Below are 15,138 nucleotides of genomic sequence, written 5' to 3'. Positions count from 1 at the left end.
CGTCTGCTCTGGGAGCTTGGAGATGGAGCTTCGGGTGGCCAGGTGACACGAAGAATCGTGCCAGTTTTAAGGACAGCGACGGGGTGCTTCAGGGACAGGGTTGGCAAGGCTGACGGCAGCCAGTGGACTCCTGTGGGTCCCCCACCCCCAGCCTTGCGAGAGCAGGTGTGCTCCCACTGGGCAGTGATTTCCACGGTGTGCTGGTGTTCCATGAAGCTTTGATCTGAATAAAATATTTCTTTTGTTAAGGGCTTGCTCCACACCGAGGCCTGCTGGCCACTGGAGAGTTTGACCTCCCAGCCATCCAGACTCAGCATTTGGCTGTCTGCTGTTGTTTTTAGTAGACGTATAAAAAGAATCTCCAAAAGTTTTAGCTGGGAGAAAGTGGGAAGAGCCGATGCCCCCACACATGGGACTGGAGCTGGCCTGGCAGAACCGCAGAGGAGCAGAGAGCAAAACAAAAGCCCAAACACAGCACTTGACTCTGGGGAAAAGCTCCTAAGCACGGTTTAAAAGCAAGATTTAGGTCGTTGGTTTATGGCTGATTTTTCTAAATAGGGCATTAGAGGTGAATATAGCATGGAACACATTTTTAGGTTAAATTCCTCCATGGACAGAACTTCACGCTTCTAGAGGAGAATGTGGATTTCAATAATAATAATTAGAAAGTGTTTACTAAACTCATCTTGGAAAGAGACGTTATCAAACGCCATTTATGATACCTTTCATGTACGCCTGGCCCAGGGTAGGCACTTCAGAACACCATTCTGAGTAGATTTTCAAGGACCTTCCCAAATAAAAGTATTCACATAAAATCTATTATAAAGGCTCTTTCCCTCACTTTTGGGGTATATAATATGGTACCCATCAATTGCTCATACCACAACTGTTACTTCTGTTGGGGAGGAATTAACAAGGAAAACTCAGGCTTAATAAATCCACATTGAGGTTCAGAAGTTCAGGGCAATTTGTCTTGGGAAGAAAGTCTTCCCCAGAGCGAAGAGGCATTCAAAGGAACTCTTAGTGTTCATGGAATTATTAAAGATATACCTGAGACCAGATAAATATCTGATGATTTCTCAAAGCACTAGGGTTTCTTTGCAGTTTTTCTTCTGCTGACACATGTTTCCCCCTGGGGTCTGGACCTTCTGGCTTCATTGGACTTTGCAAATGAAGGAAAGCTGGGATTTCCCAAGAGGATGCTTGTGAAGGGGAGCTTTGCTGGAAATGACAGACCGGGGTTTACAAGAGGGGTGTGTGCGCGTGTGTGTGCGTGCGTGCATGCATGTGTGTGCGTGCCCCTGTGATGAGCGGGGTGGTGCAGGGGAGGGAGGGAGGGAGGAAGGGAGGGAGGGAGAAGTGGGTTACAAAGCTGCCACCTAGAGGCGCCTTCCTGCAGTGTATATAATGCAAGTCTGCAGCTGGAGAGCTCACAGTTCTCGGAACTGCTCAGCCCTGAGGCAGCGAGTGCACGAGCCAGGAAGGCGAGCAAGCCCCAAGCCGGAGCCCAGCCGGGAGGTAAGGAGAGTGGGCTCCCTCAGCAGCCCTGCTTAGAAAGGAGAGGAGGACGGAAGGCAGGTTTTCTGCTCTTAAACTAGGTGATCTTTTTGAGAAGACTTCTTTTTCAGCGCTGTGATGGGTGCTGGAGAGCATATGGATCCTGAGAGCATAGGCTGCCTGCTGCATGGCTGCATTGCAGAGTGGGTTTGCTAACTTGGGGGCTCCGCTTCTCCCTGCAGAAAGCAAAGGGCACTTTCCTTAAGTCCGTTGTGGAGGGAACTCTCCGAGTGTCCAGTACTTGTTGGATTTAGAAAGCTGGTGTTCATTTGCTGCTGTGGGTATTTAAGCTTGAGTAAGCAGAGAACTTGCAAGAATGCAGACTGCTGATCCTGTCTGCTCAGAGCTGGCATAGCGAGCAGCCTGGCACCACTGCTTACCTGCCTCACTTCTGGTCTCTCGGTTGGGAAATAGAAATAATGGGCAGCAAATCTGTATTTCCGGAAAGATGAACACTTTATTAAGACACATCTCTAAGGGAAGCAGAAAGCTGTGCTAAGAAGCTTTGTGGATCCAGAATGTATTTGAATGCAATGCTTCTGGGATTACCAGATCCTGTAAATCCGGAAGCTATAAGGATGAATGTTAAATGCTGCTCAGTCTTCTTGTCTCTTGATTGCATCCTTGATAATCTAATTTGAATATTTATTGTTCTCTCAGAAGGTATTAAGTCCAGGTTCAATTGGGAAAAAAGGGCACACACATAAGTCTAGGATTTTGTCATTTAAATATACCCTTCATATAAAACATGAATTTTGTTAGCATGCAAAAACCTTCAAGGGGTGGCTGAGAGTAACAACTTTGCAGTGAGGTCAGGGGTGGGGGTTGGCCAAGACTTGTAACTTGCAGAGAGAATGAGAAGTTGTAAAAGTCAGACTGGCTGTCTCCCTTTTTTCTCTCTCTCTTTCTTTTTTCTTTTTCTTTCTTTCTCTCAATTCATTTGCTCACAACAGGATAATTACGTTTTTCAGAAGTGGGAGAGGGCCCCCTGAAATGGTTTACAGCTCTTTGAAGGTATTGGGCCCGCTGACATCCCCTGAAACTTCATTCTGCAAAGCCTCACTGTGGTAACTTTTTCTTTTCTTTTAAACGCAGATGCTGCTTTTGTGCCCCTTTATTTATTCCAGGAAAACGCAGAGATCAAATAGGCTTGCTTAGAAAAGAGAGTGAAGGCTGCCGGTGTCTGTGCTTAACTTTCTATAGATTTTAAATGGATAAACTGCTGGCCCCTCTTTCATCAGCACGGGAGCTTCCACAGATGCAAAGCCTTTCTGGAAAGCCAAGTTGCACAGGGGAGCTCCAGTTTGGAAACAATTTGCTCTTCTCCCCCGCCCCCGGACTCTGCCACAACCCTGGACTGTGCAGGCAGCTCCTGAGCCTCCTGTGCAAGCTCCAGGAGAGGGAGTGGGGGAGCTGCAGGGCTGGGGCAGGGCTGGGGGTGGCAAAGCAAAAGAAAATGGGGAAATGCCTGTGTTTTGCTGGCCATCTGATTTTGTAAAGGGGCATGCATTGCAATGATACTTTTAAAAAAGTTCTAGAAAGTACAGCTAAGGCAGCAGACCTGTGTTTACCTGAGTCAGGACTTTGCAGGTGAGCTGATCCCCTATTAACAGTGAGTCCTGAGAGAGTTGAGTTGGTATTATGGTTTCTAATCAGGCCCAGAACAGGCAAAGTATAGGCTTGCTGGATAGGAAAAAAAAAAAAAAAAACCCAAACAGAAAAACCTACTTAATCAGGAACATCAGGAACAGTGGCTTTTTGTGCGATCATTCTAGGCAGAGAGGCTCCTGTGTTCGAGGAGACAGGAGGAAAGTTGGTTGAAGTTACTCCATCTGAGACTGAAGGACAGTCACTCAATAAACCTTAAGACTAACCGAGGAGAAGGAAAAGATGTTGACGATCTTAGGACTTGAGATTTTTCTCAGTGATTTTGCAGAACACCAATGGAATTTGGGGCTGGGAATTATTTGCTCTTTTAAACTGAACAATCAAGGAACTTAGTTTTCCTTTTAACAAAAATAGTATTAGAATGCCTTCCAGTGGAATTGTGTACCTGTAGGGGCAATTTAGAAAGAAACCAAAGGCTGTGTCATGTCAGGTGTTTTTAAAGTCCAGAAAATTCTAGCTCTGGGACACATTTTCTATTAAGCTAAAAAATAAAACCAAAAAAAAAGGGGAGGGAAGGAAAGGAAGGGGGAGTGTTCTCTGATTTTGAATATTTGATGGTTTTCTGCAGGGGATATTTGATGCTTTTGTTACATAAGAATCTACTAATTTAGAATTGCGGAAAAAAGCCATTACTACTTCGTTATAAAGCGATGAGGGAATTGCATATTTTAGGGTGAAAATTTTCCCGAGCCACATGTCTTTGGAAGCTGGCCCCGTGTTTTTTTTCCCAGCGCTCAGAGGGTGGAGGGGCTGAGCCTGTCTCAGGTGGCCTTGAACTGCTGTCAGCTAAGGGACAGATAAAGGAGCAGTGGGCAGCATGGGGACTGTGCACATGGACGGCTGTCAGCCAGCTAGCTAGCTAGCATCCTGGAATTTTCTCATTGTAACAGATACCTTTGGGGGATCTTGCCTGAATTTTATGAGAAGGGTCTGAGATTGAAAGCGTTCTCCTGGGAACCCCATTGTGTCTAGCCTAGAGCCTGACTGACCTCCTGCTGCCTCGTCCTGTTCCTAAGCTGGGTGGGAATTGGGGCTCCGATTACACCAGCCAGCCTTTGTGACGTGGGCGTCTCTGGATCTGCCCTTCTGGGTCCAGCACTGCTTTGCTCTTGGGCTATTGAGCACAATAGACCAGATCGGGTTTCTGGATGTGGGGTCCATTTTCTCCCCTAAATGCTTAGAGTGGATGAAGATGCTCCGTGTGTTTATAGGGAAGTGTGTCTGAGGACCCCGAGAATAGGTGGCCTCTATCTGAAGCAGAGTAGGGGTTTTTCCTTCTGTTTCTCTCTCTCTCTCTTTCTCTCTTAGTTGTTGACTTCTCAAATGATTCAGAGCAGTTCCTTGTGTGAAATAAGATCATTCAGGGCTGCTACTGAATGTGCCGTCAAGACAGCATTGTTCTCTGTTTGCTCGGCTCTGGGCGACAGGCCGCTCCCCATTCTGCTGTCAGCCCTCGCAGACGGCCACAGGGAGCCTGCCTGGGCCGAAGCTGTCCTGCCCTTCCCCACTGATTTCATGCAGGATTGGTAAAAACAAAAAACAAAAAGCAAACAAATAAAAACCAAACCCCAATGATGTGCCGTTGCCTACTGAGTCTTTAGAAGTCGTGTGGATTCTCTTATCTAAACTGCGTGCCTGCCAAGGAGAGGGGTGGGGCTTTCATAAGGAGACCAGAGCATGATTCTCCCAGATGAAGTCTCTGGAAAAGTTAGGAGAACAGAGAGAACTGTTATTAGCCACAAACCCCAGATCAGCCTGTCTCTTCACCTGTCCTGGCCTCAGTTTCCAGGTTGTGCAGCATTGAGAGAGGCTGAACAAGATGGACTTGTCTGGGGACAATCCTGAATTCTTCCATGAAATTCCATCCTAGGGGGACATGGGTCCCAGTAGCAGAAAGCCAATAAAGAAGGTCCCCTGTTGCACCAGCCAGTGGCATAGTGGTTGAGTTCCCACGCTCCGCTTTGGCAGCTCAGGGTTCATGGGTTTGGATCCTGGGCACAGATTTACATACCACTCATCAAGCCATGCTGTGGAGGTGTCCCACATAGAAAATAGAGGAAAATTGGCACAGATGTTAGCTCAGGGCCAATCTTCCTCACCAAAAATGGTCCCCTGTAGGAAGAGGTCCCGAAGAGCCCAGAGGGCCCCTCAGTGTCAGAGCTGGAGCCTGGGGCCCCAGCCTGGCCTGCCTTATCTTATCTACACCACTGGAGACTGGGAGGGCCTTCCTCCCTCCAGGGGGCCTCCAGCCTGCTCTGCACGCGGCACCTCATTGCAAGCCTCCTATGTGGTTTTTGTCACCTTAACCCTCAAAAGCCTTTTCTGCCCCAAAGCCACCCTCTTGTTCAAGACCTGTGTGGCTCCTGCATGGACAGGCCCAGCCTGACTCCCCACTGCCCCCACCTTTAAGGCCCAACTCTTGCATCCCGCTCTCCTTTGTGGGGACCTTGGCCTCAGCCAGATTCAATAAGTCCAGACTCTCTGTGGCACATCACTGGTCACCTCCCTCCCACCCCCTTTCTCCTTGAAGGCCCCATAAGCCACTTGAGTGGAAATCCCTCACCCGTCTACTCTCTGGGCATCCACCGCCCACCTCCTGCCTTCCTGACCTTGTGTGTTAGTTGTCGAGTTCTTGGGGAGGGACGTGATGATTCTGGTCTGTTAGGCCCCAGAGCAGCGCCCCTCCCAGAAGAGGCTTCACAAACACTTGGGGCGTGGAGAGGAGTGATGTTCATCTCAGCTCAGTGAGGACTTCAGAAGAATCTCTTCCGGACTCCCATTCTGGTGATGGCCTCGGATCCTTGGTCTCAGTGGAGCTCGATTAACTGTTGACTCATTGATTATTGATTCATTGAACACCTGCTTTGTGGTTTTGCTGGCTGGGGCATATAGAGATGAATAGGACATGGTGGGGTTGGGAGCCTGAGGAAGACGGAGAAATGTTAACGACGCAATGATGCAGAATGGAGGTGCGCGGCCTGGGTCCCGGGAGAAGCGGGAGAAGAAGAGGGGATATGTTGTTAGGGATGATGGGAGGGGCTAAGGGGTTTGTCCAGAAGGGTCTTCCTGATCTGTGCTCAGAAACTGTGAACGCATTGAAGGCAGTTTGGGTGAACGCTGGCCAGGTACCTGAGCGCTTGGCAGTCTCTGTCATGGAGGAAGGGACTTCTGGCCAGTGAAGGGACATGTTTATTGCAGGCCAAACCACCACCCCAAGGAGACTCTAAACTTGGAGACTTCTGATTCTGGCTCTACCCCCAGCTCACTGGACGAGCTCGGGGAAGCTATTTGAAGACAGCTAAACACCCTAAATACCTTGGGCCGCTTGCTGCCGCTCAATCATTGTCAAGGATACTTGGTTGATGACTAATAAGCCTGAGAAATGAGCAGTGCTTCTCCCAGAAGAGTCCTCGATTGACAAAGAGGAGCCCTTCCACCACTGGGGAGTGGGAGATGTGTCCCTTTACAGACCCCGGGCCAGCGGGGAGGGCCGGACTGACCCTGGGTCCTCCGAAGGCTGTCGCAAGATTCACTTCCTGTCATGGCGGTCACGTGATGCTCTCCTGGTGCAGGTGTCAGACGAGGCATCTGTAGAAAGTGGTCCCTAAGGGAGGACTCAGTGAGATAAAACACAGCAACTGCTGGGGAAAAGGGACTGAAAAGTGGCGATTACTGCTTTTTGTTCTCAGTTGGGTCTCTGTGGTCGAGAAAAATGGACTGTGAACATTTATTAGTTTGTGGAACATTCCTCCCTCTATTAAAATTTACGTAATTCTTGATGCCAAATTTCAAATAATACAGAAGTTTATAGTGTTAAAACGACAATTCACCCTTTGTCGCCTCCTCCCACTCTCTCGGCCCAGAGTTTTATACCGATTGCAGAACTTTTCCATACCTTTGTGCGCATATATTTACATAGAGAGGCACACGTACTTTTTGTTCTTTTTTACATAAATGAGATCATGCCGTGTGTGTGTATCTGCACATTGCCTTTCGCTGCACAGTATGTTATACCTTTCCATGTTCATAAGAGTAGGTCTCCGTCCTTCGTTTTACAGCTGTATCATGTTCAGAACAGTGGATCCGCCATACTTGATCGAACCATTTCCCCGTTACTGGACATTTATGTTGTCTTTGACTTTTTGCTAGTATATAAATAGCGCTCCAGTAAACATTCCTATATGTACATTTGGGGACAAGTGAATCTTTCGAGAGAAGTGTGTAAACTCATAAAATCACAGAACTGGAAAAATCTTTTATTGCAAGCCCCATTTTTTCTTTCCATCAAGAATCCTTTATGCAGATGCCTTACAACCTAAGAGTCCAAGTGCGTCTCTCATTCTTGTGCCTGCCTGGTGTGGGCTCTGAGCCCGCAGCGTGGCAGGCAATCGGCAGGTTTGACTAACTTCCAGAAGTTTCTCTGAAGCTCTGGCCCCAAGCTGGCGGGAACAGAATTGCTGGTTCGTTCCAGCAGAGGGTGACTGGTCTGAGTGGGATGAGGGACTCTCCTCCAGGTCCTGGTGGTCGTCAGCCTCCCAGCACGGACAGACCAGCCACCCCAGCGGAGGGGCCTCACCGTGTATGCAGGAGTGTGCAGGAGCACGCAGGTGTGGGTCACTCCTTCCCGATTTGCACAGAATGCACTCAGCTCTCTGTACTGGATCCACTGCCTTTGCTGGAGGGGAGCTGAAATTCCAGTGCAGGGCGCTCAAGGAGTTTAAGTGGCCCCAGGGAGTTCGTGAGAAGCCTCCCTCACTCCCTCCACCCTCAGATGTTGCTCGGAGCTTTGTGGCCAGGCCTTTGGAAACCAGGGGCCAGGGCAGACATTTCTTAGGATGTGTCTGTTCACATCAGGGGCTCTGAGCGTGTCACTTGTGACAATCCAAGCAGGTGATTTAGGAAAACTCTTCTCTCCAGCGGTGGCCACGCACTGTCTGTGTGGTGGTCTGAAATGGGCCTGCCCTGCCCATCCTGGACCTGCTGGACACGCACGGGCGGCTGGGCCTTCATCGCCGACCGCCTTCCACCTAATGTGGCAGACTGTGTTTGTCAAATAATATTCTCTTTTCTGGAAACAGCCCTTGTTTGTTTCCAAAATCTAATGCATGACAAATACCGACATTGACAAAAACTTAAGCTCCTGTGTGCCACGTTTTTTCCTCTTTAGTTCTCCGTTTCAGTTTGCAGAGGGTTTGATCACTGCCCTGTTGGTTGAAGCTTTTCTCTGTGCTTCTCTTCCTTCTCTGGACCACCAGAGTCTTCAGCAGTGGGAGGGGAGGGGCTGCCGTGGTCCCCCAGAGGAAGGCGGGTGGTCAAGGTGTGGGCCTCTGGCTTCGTCTCTTGGGCTAATTGGTGATCGGAGATCGATGGTCAGTGGGCCAGCTGACTTCCATGCTCCATTGAGCAGCCTCGCAGCCTTTGCCCTCCCGTTCAGCTCCTGCTGGAAGATTCCCACTGTGCTGCCGGGGTCGTGGGGTGGGGAGAGGCAGCCGAAGAGGGAGGTGTGCCTGGCTCATAAATGATCTTTCTGCCCCAGAGACCAGTGATCTGTAAATCAGGTTTTCATCACCTGGACGGCAGAGACAGATGCCAAAGGACTGGAGTGGGGTCCCTCAGCGCTTCCCCACCGGGCTCGGGCTCTGGGAAAACCGAAGGCCGGCAGCCGCCCAGAGGTGCGAGTACAGTCAGTCTGTTGTGCAGAAGTGGAGGGGCCTTGAAGGGCACATTCACCTGGTGATTTCCCAGAGGGCTAGGGCATGAGAGGCGGGTGTCCTCTCACAGTGTACTCCTGCTCCCCGCATGGGCCCGTCTGTCCACGATGAACAGCACCCCGCCCCCTGTACACTTGAGGGCACGGAGGCCTGAGCTAGGGGAATGTCGCCTTGGGGTGAAGAAAGAAGTGGGGCACTTGGGATCCAAGTCAGGTCAACGAAGGCTAGGGGTGGTTCCATCTTTACGGGCCACGTGAACGGCCCAAACCCCAGGATTTACGGTGGTTTCTGTCAAGACCTTGTAGGGCTGTGCCATTGCGGGCTGAAGAGGGGTCCCAGCCAGGCGCCAGCCAAGCAGTTCTCTGGTCCCCGGCTCTGGCCCACCTCTGCCCAGCTGTGGAGCTGTGGCTTGTCCTCCAGCCGAGCTTCTCCAAGCCACAGGGACTCTGGGGTCACATGAGGTCATGGGGCAAACGCTTTATAAACTAAGGCACACTGAAACACCTGCCAATGTGTTTCATTTTAAGGAAATGGGAAAAAAGAGTCACCGCCTTAGAACCTTGCAGGAGAGCAAAGCCAAAATCTTTGCTTTGCTCCCTTCTGGGATGGGGGATGCAGAGTGGGGGGTCAGCTCCAGGCAAGTTAGCGGCCCAGGGGGAGGCGGCAATAGTAGTTTCAAGGCCAGGCCAGTGGGTCGGGGTCTCTGGCTCCTCAAAGTGTCCTCTGCTGCACAGTGTGTTGATGTCCTTTTCGGGGTCCTAGAGCTGCATCTTAGGAGAGGGCGTTCCAAAGTCTCTCAACGTGAGGAGTTTGTTTGTCCTAAACTTGATCTTGCTGAGCGCCCCCCGGACGCCCTCCTGTGCTTGGGTGTGGGGTCTTGCAACAAGTCAGTGGGCATGGGGCATGAGCATCCTCCTGGTGGAATGCCAGGCCCCCTGGCTGTGAGGCCAAAGACTCCCACCTCCTCGTGGGAGGTCCAGCCCTCTCCATCAGCAGCAGGGGACACTGAGGCCCAGTGAAGTCACCGGGATGGTAACCAACAGCCACTTACAACCCACAGGGAGCCGCCCGGAGGCCTGCAGGGGGTCTCCCTTAACTGGGAGTCCAGAGTCAGTCGTCTTTGTGTTAGCTCCTGCATCTGCCTCCACGGCGGGGACATTGATTACTTCGTCAGTAAGAGTCGGTTTCAAATGTGGAGCAGAATTAAGTGAGGGCAGGCTTTTTGCTAAAGGGAGGGGATGGAGGGGAGGAGTGTACTGAGCATCTGCTTTGTGTAAGACTCTGTACGAGGCCCTTTAATACTTAGATAGCTCTGTGAGATAGGAGCTGGTGTCCCGCGACAGCAGCGGCAGACGGGTTAACTAGTCTCGGGTTAAACGCTAATGAGTACGAGTCGGGATTCCAGCCCAGGAGGGTCTGATCTTGGGATGGGGGTTCTCCCAGCTTTGTTTGTTCATACCGTTAACGTAGCCACCTGGGCACTGACCCAGGGGCCGCTGCCCTCCATCCTCCAGGGGCTTCTCATCTTGGACCTGGAGTCCACTTTAAATGAACTTGGCAAATTAGCTTGACTCGGATCAGTCATTACCGGAGACAGGTGAGACGAAGAACAAACATCTTACTATATGAGGTAACTCTCAGCCGGGCACCCTGGGCCCACCGTTTCCACTTTACATACCCCCCTTCCCGTTGTCACGCAGCAGGGCTGCCGACCCAGGGCCACATCGTGGAGCGGTTTCAGGGCCCTCACGTGGACATGTCAACCAAGAAAGGCAGCCGCCGGCAGCTCTCCCGGCTGGTGTGTTTGTGGAGAAATCATTGCCAGGCCCAGGGGTACCTTGGGGCTGGATTCTCCCCAGGTGTTAAGATAGTGACAATTCAGAGTGTTGACCTGCTCACGTCAGGTGAGCAGGGAAGATGGTTGAGAAGATGGCAAGCCCCTCCAGAAAAGCAGCAGGTGGTGATCTGTGTTTGGGTCTTTGCACAAGTTGCTCTGAAAGCGGTTGGACAAATAAAGGATGGAAAAGAGGCGATGGCCCACAGCGTCAGACGGCCAGTCGGTCGCCCTTAGTTGAAAATCGCATGGCAAACGCTGAGTCTGCGGGTTTGGGATGCAGTCAAGCTGCAGGGCATTCCGCATGCTGACCACGTTTCCCGTGGTGTTCATGACTGCAAACTGGGGGCGGCCTGAGACCCAGATTTACATGCAGATTTTGCAGAAAGATGAAAAGCACGGCGTCCCATTTCTGATGCAAATTTGGAAGAGAATCTGAGACAGTCATTAAGGAACCAGAGCAGGACGCTTGTCATACAGCAGTGCCAGGAACAGAGCCAGTCCGCCCGTCTTCGGGGATGTAGGTAAAATGGCTCTGTGGTCCCCACTGAGAAGCAGCCAGCCATCTGTGTCCCTGTGGCCGCAGCTCAGCTGCCTGACACTTCTCTGGCAAACCCTGTTTCTCTATTTGAGCACCACATGGATTTGGACGCTTGATGTGTTTTATTTGGTTTTGCAGAGTTCTCATATGGTGGTTTTTGTTTCTCCCTTCTTTGCAAAGACACTGCAGAGCTAAAGCGAAACAGCTGAGCATCTTCGGGGGGCTGGAAAAGCACTTTGACCGAAACTCCAATGTTTTCTAACGAAACCGTTTTCCTCTTCCATCTTTTTTGTTTGATTTTCCTGTAGGTCGTTTGATCACCGTCCTCAACACCATGGATTTGCATCTGTTTGACTACCCGGAACCAGCGAACTTCTCCGACATGAGCTGGCCATGCAACAGCAGCGACTGCATCGGCGTCGACATGGTGCTGTGTCCCAACATGCCCAACAAAAGCATTCTGCTGTACACGCTGTCCTTTATCTACATTTTCATTTTTGTGATTGGCATGATCGCCAACTCCGTGGTGGTCTGGGTGAACATCCAGGCCAAAACCACAGGCTACGACACACACTGTTACATCTTAAACCTGGCCATCGCCGACCTGTGGGTGGTGGTCACCATCCCGGTCTGGGTGGTCAGCCTCGTGCAGCATAACCAGTGGCCCATGGGAGAGCTCACGTGCAAGGTCACTCACCTCATCTTCTCCATCAACCTCTTCGGCAGCATCTTCTTCCTCACGTGCATGAGCGTGGACCGCTACCTCTCTATCACCTACTTCAACAACACCTCGAGCCGCAAGAAGAAGATAGCTCGCCGAGCGGTCTGCGTCCTGGTGTGGCTGCTGGCCTTCTGCGTGTCGCTGCCTGACACCTACTACCTGAAGACCGTCACGTCGGCCTCCAACAACGAGACCTACTGCCGGTCCTTCTACCCCGAGCACAGCGTCAAGGAGTGGCTGATCAGCATGGAGCTGGTCTCTGTCGTCTTGGGCTTCGCCATTCCTTTCTCCGTCATCGCCGTCTTCTACTTCCTGCTCGCCCGGGCCATCTCCGCGTCCAGCGACCAGGAGAAACACAGCAGCCGGAAAATCATCTTCTCCTACGTGGTGGTCTTCCTCGTTTGCTGGCTCCCTTACCACATCGTGGTGCTCCTGGACATCTTCTCCATCCTCCACTATATCCCCTTCACCTGCCAGCTGGAGAACTTCCTCTTCACGGCCCTGCACGTCACTCAGTGCCTGTCTCTCGTGCACTGCTGCGTCAACCCCGTGCTTTATAGCTTCATCAACCGTAACTACAGGTACGAGCTGATGAAGGCCTTCATTTTCAAGTACTCGGCCAAGACAGGTCTCACCAAGCTCATCGATGCCTCCAGAGTGTCGGAAACAGAGTACTCCGCTTTGGAGCAGAGCACCAAATGATACGCTCTGCAGAGTCTCCAGGACACGTGGGCCTGTTTTCAACAGAGCGCTGGGCTGCATCCTTTTCAAGAGTAAAGCCGAGTGGGTTTGGGGCTTGATGCCTGAGTAGCCTGGAGAGGGGAACGGGCGTCACTGTGCATCCTTTCTCTCTCGTGCCAATGTGGCTGTCGCGTGGCTGTGCCTTCTAATGCGTTTGCATCACCACAGGACTGTTTGTCAAAGCCAGCTGTGGGATAGGATTGCCTGTACTTCTGTAAAATAGGACTTTCTGTGTTTCCTGAAGGTTTTATATGGTGATTTGTATTTAAATTTTAAGACTTTATTTTCTCACTCTTGGTGTACCTTATAAATGTATTTGAAAGTTTAAATATATTTTAAATATCGTATGGGAGGTATAATGCTGACATATATTCAGAGTGTTGTAGTTTTAAGATTAGTTGGACGTCAGTGTTGACTAAGGATGACATTAATTGTTAGCTGTTTTGAAATTATATATATATATATATATAAATATATAAATATATAAATATATGCCAGTCTTGGCCGAAATGTTTTATTGACGATAGTTTTATATCTGCGTGGTGCTTTGTGCCAGCCTGAGGGATGGACCGAAACTGCTCTGTCATGCAGTTGGTGACATTAGTAGTGTCGTAAAGTTGCATTTAAAAAAACGAAACAAAGCAAAACTGTTCCAGGCTGCAAGGCCAGGCAACACGAACAGTTGTATTTCAGAGAGTCCTCTCGATTTGTAAGTTATTTTTTTTAATAAAGATCTTTCTTTTCCTAAAAAGGCATTTGATTCTCAGTTTTTTTTCTGTTTTATTTTGTTTGTTCTGAGGAAGAGTAGCCTTGAGCTAACATCTGCCGCCAATCCCCCTCTTTTTGCTGAGGAAGACTGGCCCTGAGGTAACATCCGTGCCCATCTTCCTCTGCTTTATATGTGGGATGCCTGCCACAGCATGGCTTGGTAAGTGGTGCATATGTCTGCACCCGGGATCCGAACCTGTGAACCCCGGGCCATTGAAGCAGAACGTGCGAACTTAACCACTGTGCCACCAGCCTGGCCTCTTTAGTCTTGGTTTTAATTTCATGTCTGGCATTTTGTGGCATGGATGACAATAATGTACAAATATATACAGGTCAACCTAATAAACATGTTCAAAGAGAGAGATTACTGTCATCAACGCAAAACCAAAGGGGTTAACCTGGACGAAGTGATATGAAAGGAAATACATTTGGGTGCATTGAGTATTTCGGTTTTTTTAAAAAAAAGTTTCACACGATATATTTGAGCGGGGAGAAGATGGTTGGTAGGGTAGCTGTCAAGACCAGGTTGGTGCAGGAAGTTTCCTTTCCGCCTGCTGGCAACCCGGAGGGCTCAGGGCCTGGGGCTCATGTCATCGTTCGTGCTCCCCATGTGCCCCCAGGACCACACGTCCCAGCTTAAGCGTCCCCTGCTAAGGTTCTGGGATTGAAGTCCTACTTTCCCTTTCTCTGTACAGGACAAACTCTTCATTTAGAAGGTAACCCACCAATGACCCTTTTCCTGAGGCCACGCAATGAGTGAGTTCCGGGCCCGTGCGTTGCCAAACAAACATCCTTTACGGGTGGTTTGATAGACCACGCTCAGGATGGCCAACGCCCCATGCCCTCACCAGCTCTACGTGGAGTCACAAGGATGGCGGAGACGTCCACAGGCAGGTCCCTCCGGGAAGGAGCTCAGAGAAGGGCCTGGCTTCCGTCATCGCTGTTTCTGAAGGGACCAATGTGCACATAGGGCTGTTTGCCAACACAAACGTGGACCCAGGCCAAGAGCGCCAGACTCACTTGTGAGTTTGGGGGCTGCTATCGTATAGGGAAGCACCCAGTACATGTCGGCTCACCCATCAATTCACAGAGAGCAGCCCCCAGCGGCTCCCAGTGGCCATAGACTGAGCCTGCTGCAGGAGCGCTCCTACAACCTGCAAAGGACTTTAGGGCCAAGAGCTTTGAAACCGGAGTTATAAATTGTTCTAAATATCTACATATACATTCTCAGGTGCACAGTTGCCTTGCCTTGTTCCAAATAGGACTCAGGTTGGATAACAAGAGTGTCGATAGTGGCATGACAGCATAACCATAGTCGAAGATGCCAAGGTCAAGGGCAAATAAGAGTAGAATGGCAAAGTGAAGGCGGGAAATTATGACCCAAATATGCGTTCCTGAAAGTGGGAAAGGACTGCCAGTTTGCTCTGAGCTTTCCAGTGGTCTAAGTTAAGACAGAAGCACGCTCGCCAAGCAGTCAATTCAGGGTTGGGGCATACCGTCCATCCACAAGCTCAGCCGCCAATAGGTGTAGCATAAAAAATACTTCAACTTACTTTCTATTTTGAGGCCCCATCTCAATCAATTGAGAGACTCCCCC

The 15,138-nt window shown here is 50.3% G+C and overlaps 1 protein-coding gene across 2 annotated transcripts; it reads left to right on the top strand.

Moving 5' to 3' along the window:
* Positions 1-1,378: 1,378 nt before the first annotated feature.
* ACKR3 (atypical chemokine receptor 3) lies at positions 1,379-13,524 on the top strand. 2 transcript variants are annotated; one of them, XM_014862590.3, is made up of 2 exons: positions 1,379-1,518; positions 11,620-13,524. In XM_014862590.3, exon 2 carries the CDS (start codon positions 11,646-11,648, stop codon positions 12,732-12,734), a length of 1,089 nt encoding a protein of 362 aa, XP_014718076.1. In that variant the 5' UTR covers positions 1,379-1,518; positions 11,620-11,645; the 3' UTR covers positions 12,735-13,524. The 2 variants fall into 2 exon arrangements, with proteins under 2 accessions (XP_014718076.1, XP_070345434.1); XM_070489333.1 differs by lacking the exon at positions 1,379-1,518 and adding an exon at positions 1,980-2,114.
* Positions 13,525-15,138: the final 1,614 nt, after the last annotated feature.

This window comes from Equus asinus, chromosome 19, assembly GCF_041296235.1.
Source record: "Equus asinus isolate D_3611 breed Donkey chromosome 19, EquAss-T2T_v2, whole genome shotgun sequence".
NCBI classification, from domain to species: domain Eukaryota; kingdom Metazoa; phylum Chordata; class Mammalia; order Perissodactyla; family Equidae; genus Equus; species Equus asinus.
This window is presented reverse-complemented; position numbering and strand designations above follow the sequence as displayed.